The 15611-nt window shown below is 35.9% G+C and overlaps 1 protein-coding gene across 1 annotated transcript; it reads left to right on the forward strand.

The window, feature by feature from the left end:
• The first annotated feature begins 2219 nt into the window (after positions 1–2219).
• Positions 2220–13928, forward strand: LOC128207351 (uncharacterized). The gene is made up of 5 exons (XM_052910222.1): positions 2220–2295; positions 8934–9510; positions 9687–9845; positions 10479–10707; positions 10827–13928. Exons 2-5 carry the CDS (start codon positions 8953–8955, stop codon positions 13541–13543), a joined length of 3663 nt encoding a protein of 1220 aa, XP_052766182.1. The 5' UTR covers positions 2220–2295; positions 8934–8952; the 3' UTR covers positions 13544–13928.
• The last annotated feature ends 1683 nt before the right edge of the window (positions 13929–15611 follow it).

Genomic DNA, 15611 nt, shown 5'->3' on the forward strand with positions numbered 1-15611 from the left:
CAATATTAAGTGGGGTTAGGTGGCAGGATGATGACCAATATGAAGTGGGGATAGGTGGCAGGGTGGTGATCAATATTTAATTGGAGGTTTTAGGGTTGTGACCATTATTCAGTGGGTAATAGGTGGCTAAGTGGTAACCAATATTAAGTAGGGGTAGCTGGCAGGATTGTGACCAATATTAAGTGGGGGGGGGTAGGAGAAGGTGGCAGGGTGGTGACCAATATTAAGTAGGGGTATGTGGCAGGGTGGTGACCAATATTAAGTGGGAGGTGGCAGGGTGGTGACCAATATTAAGTAGGGGTAGGTGGCAGGATTGTGACCAATATTAAGTGGGGATCGGGTGGCAGGGTGGTGACCAATATCAAGTGGGTGATAGGTGGCAGGGTAGTGACCAATATTAAGCGGGGGTATGTGGCAGAATGATGACCAATATTAAATGAGAGGTGACCGTGTCCCTTTCCGGACCTACTCTTTGGACCAACGCATCATTCAATCTTGTGTGTATCCGAACCAGCCAGAAATCACGTTTGATATGGTTTCTGATCATATCTTTCGAGTGAGTTGGTGTTGACCTACAGGCGATAGTAGTGATGATAATTGGGCTTGTCCTCATTCGTCCTTCATTTGGTGTTTCTTCGCATAACTCTATTTAGTACCAGAATTAGCAACAATTCGGGTTAAGTAGCGTACGTTCCGAAACAGATAAAATAAAAAATGAGTCAAATGCCTGACCAAATAATATAAAGTGTGTTCTTCTGTCCGGCCATGCCAACTTCACGCACCTCTTGATCACCTTGCATTTTGTATTATGAACGCAACCGCCTTTATATCCCATATGTTCTTCCCAATAGAGTTTAAATAAAATATACTTTGCAGGGATCAATTTTAAGTGGGAGTTGGCAGTGTGATTACCAACATATAGTGGGAGGTGGCAGGGTGGTGACCAATATTCAGTAGGAGGTGGGAGCGTGGTGACCAATAATAAGTGGGAGATGGTGTGGTGGTGATCAATATTAAGTGGGAGGTGGCAGTGGGGTGACCAATATTTAGTAGGAGGTGGCTGCGTGGTGACCAATAATAATTGGAAGGTGGTGTGGTGGTGACCAATATTAAGTAGGAGGTGACAGGGTGGTGACCAATATTAAGTAGGAGTTGGCATGGTGGTGATCAATATTAAGTGGGAGGTGGCAGGGTAGTGGTCAATATTAAGTGGGATCTGACAGGGTGGTGATCAATTTAAATGTGTAGGGAGCAGGGTGGTGTTCAATATTAAGTTGTAGGTGGCAGAGTGGTGATCAATTTTAATTCGGAGGTGACAGGATGGTGATCAATTTCAAGTTGTAGGTGGAAGGGTGGTGATCAATATTAAGTTGTAGGTGACAGGGTGTTGCTCAATTTTAAGTTGGATGTGACAGGATGGTGATCAATATTAAGGGGGATCTGACAGGGTGGTGATCCATTTAAATTTTAAGGTGGAAGGGTGGTGATCAATATTAAGTAGGAGGTGGCAGAGTGGAGACCAATATTTAGTGGGGGTAGGTGGCAGGATGGTGATCAATATTTAGTGGGACGTGGCAGGGCGGTGACCAATATTTAATGGGAGGTGGCAGAGTGGAGATCAATATTAAGTGCGTGGTGGCAGGGTTGTGACCAATCTTTTGTGGAAGTTGGTTATGTGGTGACCGATATTTGATGGTAGGTGACCTTGTGCCTACCCACATTTACTTTGTGGGCCAACGCATGTTTCAATCTTGTGTGCATTAGAACCAGCAAGAAATCACCGTTTATATGGTTTTGGGGTCATACTTTTCGAGTGAGTTGGTGTTGATCTTCATGTGATGATAGTTTAGCATGTTCACAATTGTCCATTGGCCCGTTTCCCATTAGGTGTTTCTTCGTATAACTCATTCTACTTAGTACCAAAATTAGCCACAAATCGAGTTAAGTATTGTTCCGAAACAGATTAAATCGATAAATGTGTCAAATGCCTGACCAAAGTATATAAAATTGTGTTCTTCTGTCCGGCAAGGCCAATTTCACGTTCCTCTTGAACACCTTGTTTTTTGGTATAATGAACGCAACCACTTTTATATCCCATATGTTCTTCCCAATAGAGTTTATATAAAATATACTTTGATACAAGAACGGTGCATTCAATAGTTTTATATTCAAATTAAGCGCCTTTATTGCGCCATCTACACCTAGTGAGAATCCGCTTACGTATTTCCGCCCTGTCAACCTTCAGAAAAGCAATGACATTGTGAACGGGACTGGAGAACCAAAAGGAGGATTCAGGTTTGCATTATTTTTGTCATTATAATTATTATTATTATTATTACTATTATTATTACTATTATTATTTGTATTATTACTATTATTATTTGTATTATTATTTGTATTATAATCACTTTTAATATTTGTTTTATTTGTATTATGTTGTTTTCTTATTATTGTTTTTATTATTATATAAGTAACATTTGTATAATTAGTCAATGCCGACACGGAATAAATCAAAAGTGTTCATTGACAGTAGTCAAAAGTAGTTCAGATTTGCTTATTTCATTTCGATTATACTCTATTATAACATGTTTCGTTTCATTCATCTTACATATAGGCATTACAAACTGTAATGGTTCTTTTATATACCTATATATATAAAAGTCAGTACTTAATTTTGGGTGAGTTGAACTGATATATATTTTTAGGAATATTTGTTTCATTTTTTCTTTTTGTTATGACAACGTGAAAATATATACAGCCGTTGCAAACAAGCACGAAACATTATCTCTGCCTTCGCGGCTTCTTTGTCAGTGCATATGAAAACGAATAAAGCTCATGAAAGGCCGTTTATTCACAGATCTGAGATCATATTTCCATGCATTGATTTCTATTGGAATGATTATTTGAATTTGTCGGGCTGTGTTTAAATTTGAATCTCACTACAATTTATCCTAAACTATCACGCGATAGATATATGATTGAATGTTAAATTGGTAGCGACTTAACTTATTTATTGGATTGTGGGTGTATAAAATAAGTTCTGGTCATATTTAAGAAATCAATACCTAATTTGTTTAAATTTATCTGATGTATTTTAAGAAAACAAAAGTAAAAAAGCCTTCCAGTCTTTGTCTTATTTCTAGTATATATTATCATATGCATGTGTAAATGTACAAACTACGTTATATATATCAATTTGGTCAACTTTTAAAAGTAGGTGTCGACATATTTACTTATCATTACCTCTTTACGTTGATACCTCGATACTTCAGTAAGCATAAAGCTTAATGCTGTTCAGTAAGCTTCCCGGGTTATCTTCATCCTGTGTTATCAGTGCCCTTAAATCAAGTTCTAACGTCCTAGTAATAGTAGTAGTAGTAGTAGAGGCAGTAGAACTAGTAGTAGAGGAAGTAGTAGAAGCAGCAGAAGCAACAGTAGCAGCAGTAGCAAAGGCAGTAGAACTAGTGGCAGTAGTAGCAGTAGCAGCAGCAGCAGTAGTAGAAGTAGTATTATCAGTAGCAGCAAGACAAGCAGTAGTAGTAGTGGTGGTGCTGGTGGTGGTGGTGGTGATGGTGATGGTGGAAGTGGTAGTAGTAGTAGTAGTAGTAGTAGTAGTAGTAGTAGTAGTAGTAGTAGTAGTGGTAGTAGACAATCGAAAATCAGAGTCAATTTCTACACGGAAAATTCAAATGTTGATTATAGTCAAAACTAGTTTAATATTGCGTATTTCTTTAATTTTCTACTCTATTATAATGTATTGGTTTCATTTCACCTAACATATTTATATAAAATTATATCATACACATAGGAGCCAGCACTTATGATAAGTTGAATTTACTTCATAGGTTTTGAATAATTATTTGTTTTGTGCTTTCTTTTTATTATGACAACGTGACAAAATATATACAGCCTTTGCAAATAAGCACGAAACATGATATCTACGCCTCTGCGGCTTCTTTGTCACTGCATAGGAGAACGAAAAATGCTCATAAAAGGCCGTTTATTTACCGATCTGAGATCATATTGCATTAAATTCTATTGAAATGATAATTTGAAATCGTCGGGATTATGCTTTAATTTGAATATGAATTTATTTTAAAGTAGTTCACGCGTAAGGTATATTATGGTTAAATGTTTCATTGAAAGCTTCTTATATAAAAATGGACGGTGGATACATTTCACAATTTCTGGTCAAAATATAGAAATTAATACCCTTTTTATTTAAATTCATATGATTTATTTTAATAGAACAAAAGTAAAATAGCCATACACTCTTTCCTGTATCAATTATCATATGCTGGTATTTAGTTTACACACAACGTTATATAAAGGATAAGTCAGCATATTGGCTTCTTAAGACTTTATTATGTTGATACCTCGATACTAATTTAAGCATAAAGCTAAGGTTCTTGGGCTAATTTCCTTCTGTGTTATCATTGCCCCAAAAATAAGTTATAGCGTCCTACTTGTCATATCATGTCAGTTATTTGTTTATACTTAAAGTTACGTAGCAGGTTGAATATTCATTTGTACCAGATTAAGGGGAACTACAGGGACAGTCCCATTAGCCAAAACTTTAACAACGAACATATAAAAAACGAATGCTTTACAGACACTAACCGTGAGGCATACTAAAGTACACACACAAAACATGCAACAAAGACGGTTTTCAAAAATATTAATTTCATAATGAAAGTATCAGCGAAAGTTCACAAGGATCAAAGACTAACGAGAGACCGAACGAGAGACACATGGTGTAACATTAACAGACATCGAACGAGAAACACCTGGCGTTACATAAACAGACAACAAACAAGAGACACATGGCGTTACAATAACAAACAACAAACGAGAGACACGTGACGTAACAATAACAGACACAGAACTAGAAACACATGGCGTTACATTAAAAGACATCAAACGAGAGACACGTGACGCCACAATAACAGACACAGAACTAGAAACACATGGCGTAACATTAAAAGACACCGAACAAGAAAAACATGGTGTCACAATAACAGACACAGAACGAGAGACAACTGACGTCGAAATAACAGACACCGAACGAGAGACACATGACGTCACAATAACAGACACAGAACGAGAGACACATGACGTCACAATAACAGACTCCGAACGAGAAACACATGACGTCACAATAACAGACACTGAACGAGAAACACATGACGTCACAATAACAGACACCGAACGAGAAACACATGACTTCACAATAGCAGACACCGAACGAGAAACACATGGCGTCACAATAACAGACACCGAACGAAAGACACATGACGTCACAATAACAGACACCGAACGAGAAACACATGACGTCACAATAACAGACACCGAACGAGAAACACATGACGTCACAATAACAGACACCGAACGAGAAACACATGACGTCACAATAACAGACACCGAACGAGAAACACATGACGTCACAATAACAGACACCGAACGAGAAACACATGACGTCACAATAACAGACACCGAACGAGAAACACATGGCGTCACAATAACAGACACCGAACGAGAAACACATGGCGTCACAATAACAGACACCGAACGAGAAACACATGACGTCACAATAACAGACACCGAATGAGAGACACATGACGTCACAATAACAGACACCGAACAAGAACCACATGGCGTTACATTAACAGACACCGAACGAGAAACACATGACTTCAAATTAACATAAACCGAACGAGAGACACATGGCGTCACAATAACATACACCGAACGAGAGATATTTGACTTCACAATACAGCAGGCACAGATATATATGTACACGGTAGATGTATCAAAACGCGTATCAAAAAATAATAAAGTGATCACGTAGGATTCTTCTTCCTCTACTTAATTCTTCTTCTTTTACACATATAAGTGATAAACTATCAATATTTTTTATAAGGTAATACTAAAAATTTGGAGAATTGATCGATTAGAAATTATGAAGATTGATTTATTATAATGCTTTTTGTTATGGTGACAAGACAATTGACACAGTGGTATGCAAGCAGGGAACATGATATTGCCTATCTGTAGGGGTTCTTTGTAGAAGATTATAAAGAACTCAATATGCTCATTGAGATCGAGTACCATCAAAATAAAGATAATTCCACATTGATTTCTGCTCGAATGATTATTTGAAAAGGTCGAGAATAATAGATCTATGACCTGTTTAAAACAGGTTTTAGTCGTAAAGTGTAATTATCTTCGTATCATATTTTCATTATGTGGCAACATTTTAGTATGCAATTAATTGTTGCCAGTATTATAAGGTGAACACACGGAAGAAAGGAACAAAGACTTATAACTTATGGGCCCCTGGTGATTAAAACTATATTCCAAAACGATATACAATATTGCGCATGACGCATAAGTCTTTATCCAACAGCAAACTAAATACGAAAAATACATTTTTCATGCATTTTCTGTTCTGGCTATTTTTGCTTTTACAAAACGTAATATATTTTCAAAATTAACGTTCGTATATGTGCTCTTAAAACACTCTCAGGCCATTACATCAACGTACAGTCTTTTTTCTGAATTTATATTTATATATATTTATATTTATGAGCTATAAATCTCGGTACAGGCCTTTGCTGGTCAATTAAGGCAATGTTTATTTGATTTTGCAAGTAAAACTTTCAATTTAGTTTGTGATACTGTCTGTTATTTCGTTGTTAAGACTAACGTTTTGGGTCATGAACGTGTAGCTGATTGATGTGTGTCATGCTATTACACATTGTATTAATCATACCTAAGTTTTATTAATAAGATTAATTTAATAGAATTAAAAAATATTAAACAAGTAGATCAGATAAAAATAGGTTGAGATTTAAATCGTATGCGGCCATTTTATCGTAAGTAAAATATTGATAAAGGTAGAACAAATGTGTGGCTGTGAACCCAAACTAATTTTAACCGAACTTTCTCAGTCAATCAGGGGCTGTTATTTGTATGGGATTATACAGAGTTCACCAACCTTATTGTCTGACTATTTGAAGTATCAAGTCGAATGAATTAAAGGATTTTTGGGAAGGGGTGCACGTCCAAAGTGCGACTTCTCTATGTTGAAATTTTAGAACCGCCACTGCAGGCTGTCTAATTGACATACTTATTGCGATATAAATGCCCTTAGTCATATTGCTGCAGACGTTATGGATAAGATGAAAACGATCAGAAACCGGTATGGCGGGCCTTTGTCAATAAACAATTTCAATCAGTGTATACTTTAATTCTTTTCTTCGATTATCTTCGTCATGAGTTGCAATTTTTGAATACTAACAATGCGAATTCTAATTTGTAAAACGTTTGATTCCGTCTGTTATCATTATATTCAATGTACATTTTAAGCAATGTATTTGACATTTCCCTTATACTATAGTTTTCTTTGTATTATTCAATCTACTTTAACATCGATTATTTACGTTCAAGTAAATGATGTAAATGTGATGTGTGCATATTAACTATTTTTAAAACATCGAACGAAATGTTACACATTGTGAAGCCCCTTTTATCTGACAATACATTGCTGCAGTTGACCACATTTTACAAAGAGTTTACCAGTAAGAAGTGATAAGGCCCATCACATCGACAGCATACACATCCGTTCAGAAACTTCATCCAGGGAGATTTTTCCTGCGGTACTGAAAATCAGACCACCGTGTGTCGCGAATCCCCTCTGTTAACCTTGTTACACCAATGGTGGAATCAAGAAACATGATGGAACGCTTAAAACCCAAGACAAATTAATTATGTTTATCAATAGCGTTTTCATTTTGTAACATCGTAGGGCTTCACGTATTGCATTCAATATCGTCGATGATAATATCACCATTATCATCTAACCCTTGAAATATGTTACATTTTTCTGCTTCCTCGTAGTTACATCAATTATTGTAAGATATGATGTATTTTTGTTCTTGGACTTAATATCTTGCATCGCAAGACACTTTTATCTCATTGACCTTTTATCTTGGACGTGAAAATTATGTTAATCACATGAACGTCTCAGATGCCGTCGCAAAAACATCATTAGAAAATAATCAAATGCGTTGTAAGAATAAACGTTATGATATGAACCTATTGCTTTTAAAATAACATTAATTAAAAATCGTGCAACTTTATATACGCATTGTTCTGTGCCATAGATCATTTGCTCCATTTTTTAATAAATAATTTTTGAGCAGAACTAAAAATTTGAATAGTTATCCTGGCATTTTGATGATAAATATTGTTCATGTTATCTCTTTCATTTTTTCAATAACATCATTTTTAACGAGTAAATAACATAAACACCTAAAATGCTGAAACCAATTCACATAGTTTCAATGTCCGAGCATGTATTTACCTTACCAAATTTCTGTGACGTCAAAATATTTGTTTCAGATCAACAACATGCGCCTATCATCTATTACAAATTTAAAATCATGCTGGATTTAACTTATGAAATAATTATAATAAGAATGCTGAAGATTGAGCCAGTTATATGCTTTAACTTCCTTCATATTTAGTCACCCGATTTCAAATGTATCCTTTCAATCACAATGCCATTGACTTAGCCAACTTATGAAGGTGACCGATAAAGCATTTCCGCCCAGCCTTCCATCCAAGCTGAAATATATGATATTTATATAAAGTGCCGGTATTTATAAAAGACCGTCAAGTTTTGTTTAAAATTGTTACAGGTTATCGTTTATCTATTAACTATTAAAAATGTTGATGGATGCATGACAGAATAGAGATATATTGCAGAAATAACATTGAAATTTAAACATAAAATATACTTTTAAGATACACGTTATCTCTACAAGAATACATCAGTCCTAAGCCCATCGAAATGCAAGTTACAGAACAAGTGTCGGAACACACATACTAACGTAAAGCTAGTAAGTATCGAAACAATTATTATTTTTCAGATGCATTTCACCACATAAGATGGCGAGCTACAAAACGCTGTTTCAAGAAAAGAAAAACCAGAATTGGTTAAAGGCGTCAGTTGCTGTGGATATAACCAGAACAGGAATAATACCTTTTGTTACGACAATCGTTACAATTCTTTACAAAGATATATGTGCAAACGTTGAACGAATCAACGGTTTACCACCTGGGGTAACATGCAACGCCTGTACAACACCAAATGTCCTGAAATGTGGAACGAAAGGAGTTTGTGGACGTTTAAGATTTCTTCCATGCAAGTTTCATCAGACTGCAATGTTCAGAAAATGTCCTGCAAATATTTGTAATGAGTTTATGTTGGGTATCGAAGGGCATCACAGGTTTAATGGTCCGTCTTGGAAAAACACCAATGCAAGTGACTGGTGTTCAAACCCGTGGGAAGTTGCAAAGTGCTTTCTTCCACCAGATGGTTACTTGAACGTCAAAACAGCAGATGATACAGATATAAATGGCATCATTAATCTCATCATTAATTGCAAATTCTTTGACAGTTACTTCACAGACGATCTCTCTCTACTATACAATATCTGCACGAAGGTAAATGCGTAGTAACACAGAAGAAAAAAACAACATAATTGATCATTTAATAAAGCTTGTGATAAAAATATGTTTATATCCTACAGTACTAGTAAACTATCTCCTATTGTATCTATCACAATGACGTTCGTTTAAAGTATGCAGATCAGGGTAAGACAGTTTTATTTATTTAACAGGTGCGAGATGTCGGGAAAAAACTTCGCCATTCACCAAGTCTGATGGTAACTGATGTTGATTTATCAAACTGTATGGATGCGTTGAAAACACTTCTGCAAGACAGCATGTCTTTGGCGTCAAACCCATCAGCACAGGATGCACTAGCAAAACTGATACTGGTAATTTTGCTATACATTTTGGTGAATGCGCTTTAATATGCAACCTTTTTATGTATTCACGGCTGCTTACCATAAAATGCAAACAATGAACAATGTTTTGATTGTAAATAATTTGATTTTGTTTAAACATCGTTGTATTTAAGAATCAGATTAGGCGTATATCTTTTATTTTGCGCTTATTGATAACTGTTTGGGAAGTGTGCATTGATCGTCCGCAAACCGGTTAAAACCATAATGAGTTCATAATTAGTTTTTACTAAACCATACCACTACCCCGACATTTACAACTGATATATCTTTGTAATATTTGTAGTTCAGTAGCGTGATGATTCTTGGTTGGTCTTTGTAAGACCTTATTCAGTGTGCCTTAAAACAGAATGTTGGTAACATTTTAGGCTTCTGTGCTTGTTCCTGTAGTTTTCATTTTTTATTTAATGTACACCTTTTTTCAAACTGGGACATACTCGCAAAAGTGTCATGTATAAAATAATTGTATGATAGGCAGTTAGCACTCATAAGTATCTATTTCTAGTTCAGGGTTCTTGTATGTTTTCAACAATAAGTAATTAAAATAGCACACTCCAACTATAAGGTATTCGCGACAGGATCATTTTCTTGTTATCCTGTTTTCAGTTGGAAAATGACCAGTTGAGTGTGTCAACAGACGATCTGGCAAATGTTATAAACAATGCTATATCAACAACAAGTGAAATGCTCGAGACAGGAATGAATCTCCAAGATAAAATGAATGAGCTCAAAGGACTAGAGCAGCAGATCCAAGCTTTAGCCGATGAAGCAGTTAGGAGGATCGCAAGGGCTAGAAACGAGGACAACCATGAACGTTACAGTTCAAAATCTGCAGGTATTCGTATGCCTGTTCTTTAAATATGCAATAACTTTATTTCAAGCAATATTATTAGCCATAATGTAAAAAAATGATATAATGGTATGTATTACTCATCTTGATATATTCTGTTTTAGCTTTAAAACAAGACCTGCAAAAATATTATTTGGAAAGCTGTTCTGCTCTCGACCTTCGACCGTTGTTTGACATGCTTACACCAAACTTGGTTGAAATGTACAGGCCTCCTCACCTGAGCAAGTCGACAGTAACCAAAGGTCATTTTGATTCGGGTATTGGTGATAACAGTAAAATAGTTCGATCCGAGATAAAGGAGTTTGACGAAGTGTTTCTAAGTATGGGCGAGCAGGCAAAACACATTTACATCACCGCTAAAGCTGGGGTAGGGAAGTCAACCTTTTGTAAATTCATTGTGCGTCTATGGTGCGCTTTGCAAACAAATGATACAGCAGAAATAGAAAGCCTAAAGTCAAGAGGAGCGGGAATGTATTTGAATGCTTGCGAAGAACTTAAAAACGTGCAATATGTTTTCTATGCGCGTCTTATTCAATCGAAATCTAGACTGTGTGAAATGGACGACATTGTGTTACATCAGGTTATAAAAAGATTATCAAAGTCTGAGGATTATGATATGAAGTTTCTTCAAGAAATTCTTGATAAGGAACGATGTTTGATGATTTTTGACGGCCTGGATGAATGGAACCATCCGGATGTGAAAAATAATCGCTGCTTTGAGGAGGATAAAGAGTCACCACATGCCAGAAGTAGGGACAAATGCACCGTTATGATTACATCGAGACATTGGAGGCTCGGGCTGCAGAAAATGCATTCTAAGAAGTCAAATATATGTGTTGAAATAGACGAAATGAATACAAAAAACATACGATTACTTGTTAAACAAGCCTTTACTCTTCTAGTCGGTGATTCGGAGCATTCAAGAACAATTGATGACTTCTTTGAAATGATTGACCAAAAGGGTCTACATTATTTATTTGGCAGTACCCTTGTTGCATTACAGTTGCTCTCTTTGTGGTACGAAGGTCACTCCCTCGGCGATACAAAATGTCATATTTATTGTGATGTGCTGGAAATGATGTTAGCCAACGCCTTAAAAAGAAATCCTCATTTACAACAATATGTTGCTGAAGATCATCAACAACCTGATACAATAAAATGCTTACAAACTCGACGTCATTGTGTGATATATCAAGACTACATACGAAACCTCGGCAAAATGGCATTTGAATCGCTTTTTAATGTTAAAACATTGGAGGCCCAAATAGAAGAAAATCTGTCGCAAAGTACTCGCAAAACAGAGGAACTTGGACTACTTACAGGACTTCTTACGAAAACACCATTACACTCTTCAGTAAATCCACGATATGAGTACAGTTTTCTCCACAAAACGTACCAAGAAATGTTAGCTTGCGTCTACATTGCATCAATGCCCTATAACAGCGAGGAGCGTGAACGCTTAGTCGAGACCATAAAGTCATCAAGCCAAACATTATCGTTCGACATGATGCTGTTTCTGTGTGGTATGCATGGAACATTTGCACAAGATATGTTTGAAATATATTGCGACTTACAAACAGCAATACTTTGTCAACTATCAGAAATTGAACATTCATCTGTAATACTATTTCATGAAAATAGTTTGAGTGTCATTCGAGAAAAGAAAGCAAACAATATTTCATGTGAAACTGGTATAAAAATGCGCAGTTTAGTACTAGATAAAACTTACAATAATAGTAGCGCCATGTTCACTGAAGATTGTGGTGATATATCGTTTTTGGTTTTGGAAATGGACGAAATCGAAAATATAGATATGTTTGACCGTGTTCAAACAATCGCGGACTTTTGCGAAACCAAATTGAAATTCATTTATATTGAAAACATTTGTGACGAGGAGTACTTTATACCGTGTCCCATTACACCTGAAACCATAAACTCGTGTATAAATTTGCATACACTTGTCCTTAGCAACTTAACTTTCGATGGAGAGCTAGATCTATCTGGTTGCAGCAGTTTGTCATGTCTAGCGTTATCACTTCCAAGTAAAGGAGATCCAGTCAAATTGACTATATCACCAAATAGGTTAACAAAGTGTGTAATTAACGCAGAAAATCCGTATTGTTCGCCAATAGTCAGCATCAAGTGTAAGTGCCCGTTTAATTCAGGATTACTCCAACAGCTTGTTCTTTTCGATGTCAAACTTGAAGATAATTTACGTCTTTTAGACTGTGAACAGTTGCTTGGATTGGTGCTAGTCAACGTTGACACAAGAGATATAACTACAAGTATTGACTATAGTATAGTAGAAACATGTGTCCTTGGAGGTTTTACTGATCCAACAGGCATGAAGGATGCACTACATTCTCTACAGCATTCAAAATGTTTGAAAGAGTTTGCAATAGTAAGTCTTAACGATTCTATAAGATCATGTCTAAACGAAACGCTGTCATCGTTAGAGAACGTTGAAAAGATAGGATTCTTTATGTCTGAATCCCCTCTCATGGATCTACACATACCAATGAGTGTCAGGGAATTGGAATTCGACGGCATACTTATATCAGCAGACTGTTTGATGAGCTTAATAAACAACTGTAAGGCAAAACAAGGAGAAGTGCAATTCTTTTTAAGTGGCTGTTATGTTTCCCCTAGTGACGATGTTTCGATAGAAAGCATTGTTGGGGACATACAACAATGCAATCAGTGTATTTTAAATGAGGTGTCGATTTTGCATGAGGACGAGATGGAAGAGGGTCCCGTTATTGGTCAAATGAACGTGTCTGAACTAGATTTCAAAATCAACAGTGACAGACAAAACGAATGACATTGAATATTAACAAGTTGTCCTAACAAAGACTCCGCAGCTTTACAGAGAAAAGCAAAATGAAAAAATACCATAACAATAGTGTACATTTGATGTTGATGGTTAAATAACTGTGTGAGTATTTAACTTCGAAGTCACGAGAGACAGACGGAACATGGCATATTTACAATTTGTTTACACTAATACTTCATAGCTTTACACAAAAAGTAACAATGTATCACTACGTTAATGTACGAACAAATAATATAATCTGTGATGACGTGTAAGAATTTTAGTTTATTCAAACTTTTTCTATATTGTGTTTATAACGAAAGGCGAGTTATCAGTATATATGAAAGTTTATTGTGTATAAAATAATTATCGTGTAATAAAATTATTAACTTGTTTTGGTTTTGAACTTGATACCTACATGTAACTATATAAATTGTATATTTTTCTCTTTAAAGTTGCACTCACAGATTAACCGTTTTGGCAACATTTTTGACTTTTTGCGTAAGTATTTGAATTTGCAAACTAGTGATATAACGCTGCTGACAAAAGATCAGTTCGCAGATTTTCATGTTTCCGTTCGAAAGTTGATGTTTTATGGCTGAAAGCGTTACCAATGTTTTAAGAAAATGCATAAAATATCATTTTATAGATTAACCTATTAAACTCTGCGATCTGAATTTTTGTCAGTAGTCTTTTCTCACTGGTTTCAGTTCATTTTACATAAATTGACTTGTTCCAAGACAAAAAAGAGTTGTCAAAACGTTGAATCTATGAGAGTGAAGTTTTAACTAAGAAATCATTCATTATGCAGTATATTAACTTATCAAGAAGACCCAATGCAACCTATTAAGAGCATTTTCAGTTCTCAAAGAGAAGATAGATTTGGTTATTCAACGTGTTGATCCAAGTTTAAGCTGGAGACTTGAGCGCATCAAAGCATATAGCATGTAGTATTTTCTTGTAAAACGAGTACATTATTAATTCGCAACATGTAGCACAGCTCGCTCGAATATACGCCGCTTTGTCTTAGAAATTAATACAATGATGTAACATGTGCCTATCAAAAGCAATAAAAAAGTCAAATTTAAAACAAAGAAAGGCCGCAATGCGACGAAACCAGGATTTCATTGATTTAAAGAAGAACTACAGCCTTCGCTGTGAGAATCAGTTTTAACTAAAATATTTTTTTTAATTTTTAGTAATAGTGATCTTGACCTTGACCCTGGACCCAAAAAGCAAATCCATGGAAGTCCTCCAAAACTCTTCCTTCGTACCAAATTTGGTCCAAATATTTCAACCATAACTTACGTTATTAAGTATTAAACGGTTATATATTTTATATATATTTCACAGTGACCTTGACCCTATTGACCTCAATTGCAATTCCATAAAAGGTCTAAAGTTATTAAGTATTAACCATCTTTCTATTATAGTAACCCTGAACGTGAGCAAATAGACGGGTTTAAAAGTTAAACAAATGTATCCCGTGGCACTATCCAAAGGGACATCAAACTTCGGTTACAATGCATATTGAGGGGTAGAAGCGAAATGGTTGTAAGTTACATTAAATAAAGAACAAGATAAAACCCTTTCTACCTTTAACTAGAGATTGTTTTTTTGAAAAAACGCTTGTCTCCCCTAGTGTGTGGTCTTAGCTGAAAAAAATGATCGATATGAAATTTGTAATTTTACGACTGGAGACGAACCAACAGTGAAGTTTGGTTTATTCAACCGTATTAAATAGTGAACATCTAATGCATAAGATCCTGGGTGCAAGCGTTCTTTAGCGTCTGAGCGGTAACCGTGTGTTCACCTCAAGGTCACGGCGACCTGGACCTTTGACATACTGATCTTAAAATCACTAGGGGTCATCTACTAGTCATGACCAACTTGCATACCAAGTATGAAGTTCCTGGGTGCAAGCGTTCTTTATTTATTGAGCGGAAACAAAGTGTGAGTACAGACTGACGGGCTGACTGACTAACTGACGGACTGTTCACAACATCAATAGGGGTCATCTACTAGTCATGACCAACTTGCATACCAAGTATGAAGTTCCTGGGTGCAAGCGTTCTTA

Source organism: Mya arenaria, chromosome 11 (genome assembly GCF_026914265.1).
Source record: "Mya arenaria isolate MELC-2E11 chromosome 11, ASM2691426v1".
NCBI lineage: Eukaryota > Metazoa > Mollusca > Bivalvia > Myida > Myidae > Mya > Mya arenaria.

Coding starts and splice junctions, on each gene's coding strand:
- LOC128207351 (XM_052910222.1), top strand. CDS start 8,953: ATGGCGAGCTACAAAACGCTGTTTCAAGAAAAGAAAAACCAGAATTGG. Junction 9,511..9,686: donor TATACAATATCTGCACGAAG/GTAAATGCGTAG, acceptor TTTATTTAACAG/GTGCGAGATGTCGGGAAAAA. Junction 10,708..10,826: donor TTACAGTTCAAAATCTGCAG/GTATTCGTATGC, acceptor ATTCTGTTTTAG/CTTTAAAACAAGACCTGCAA.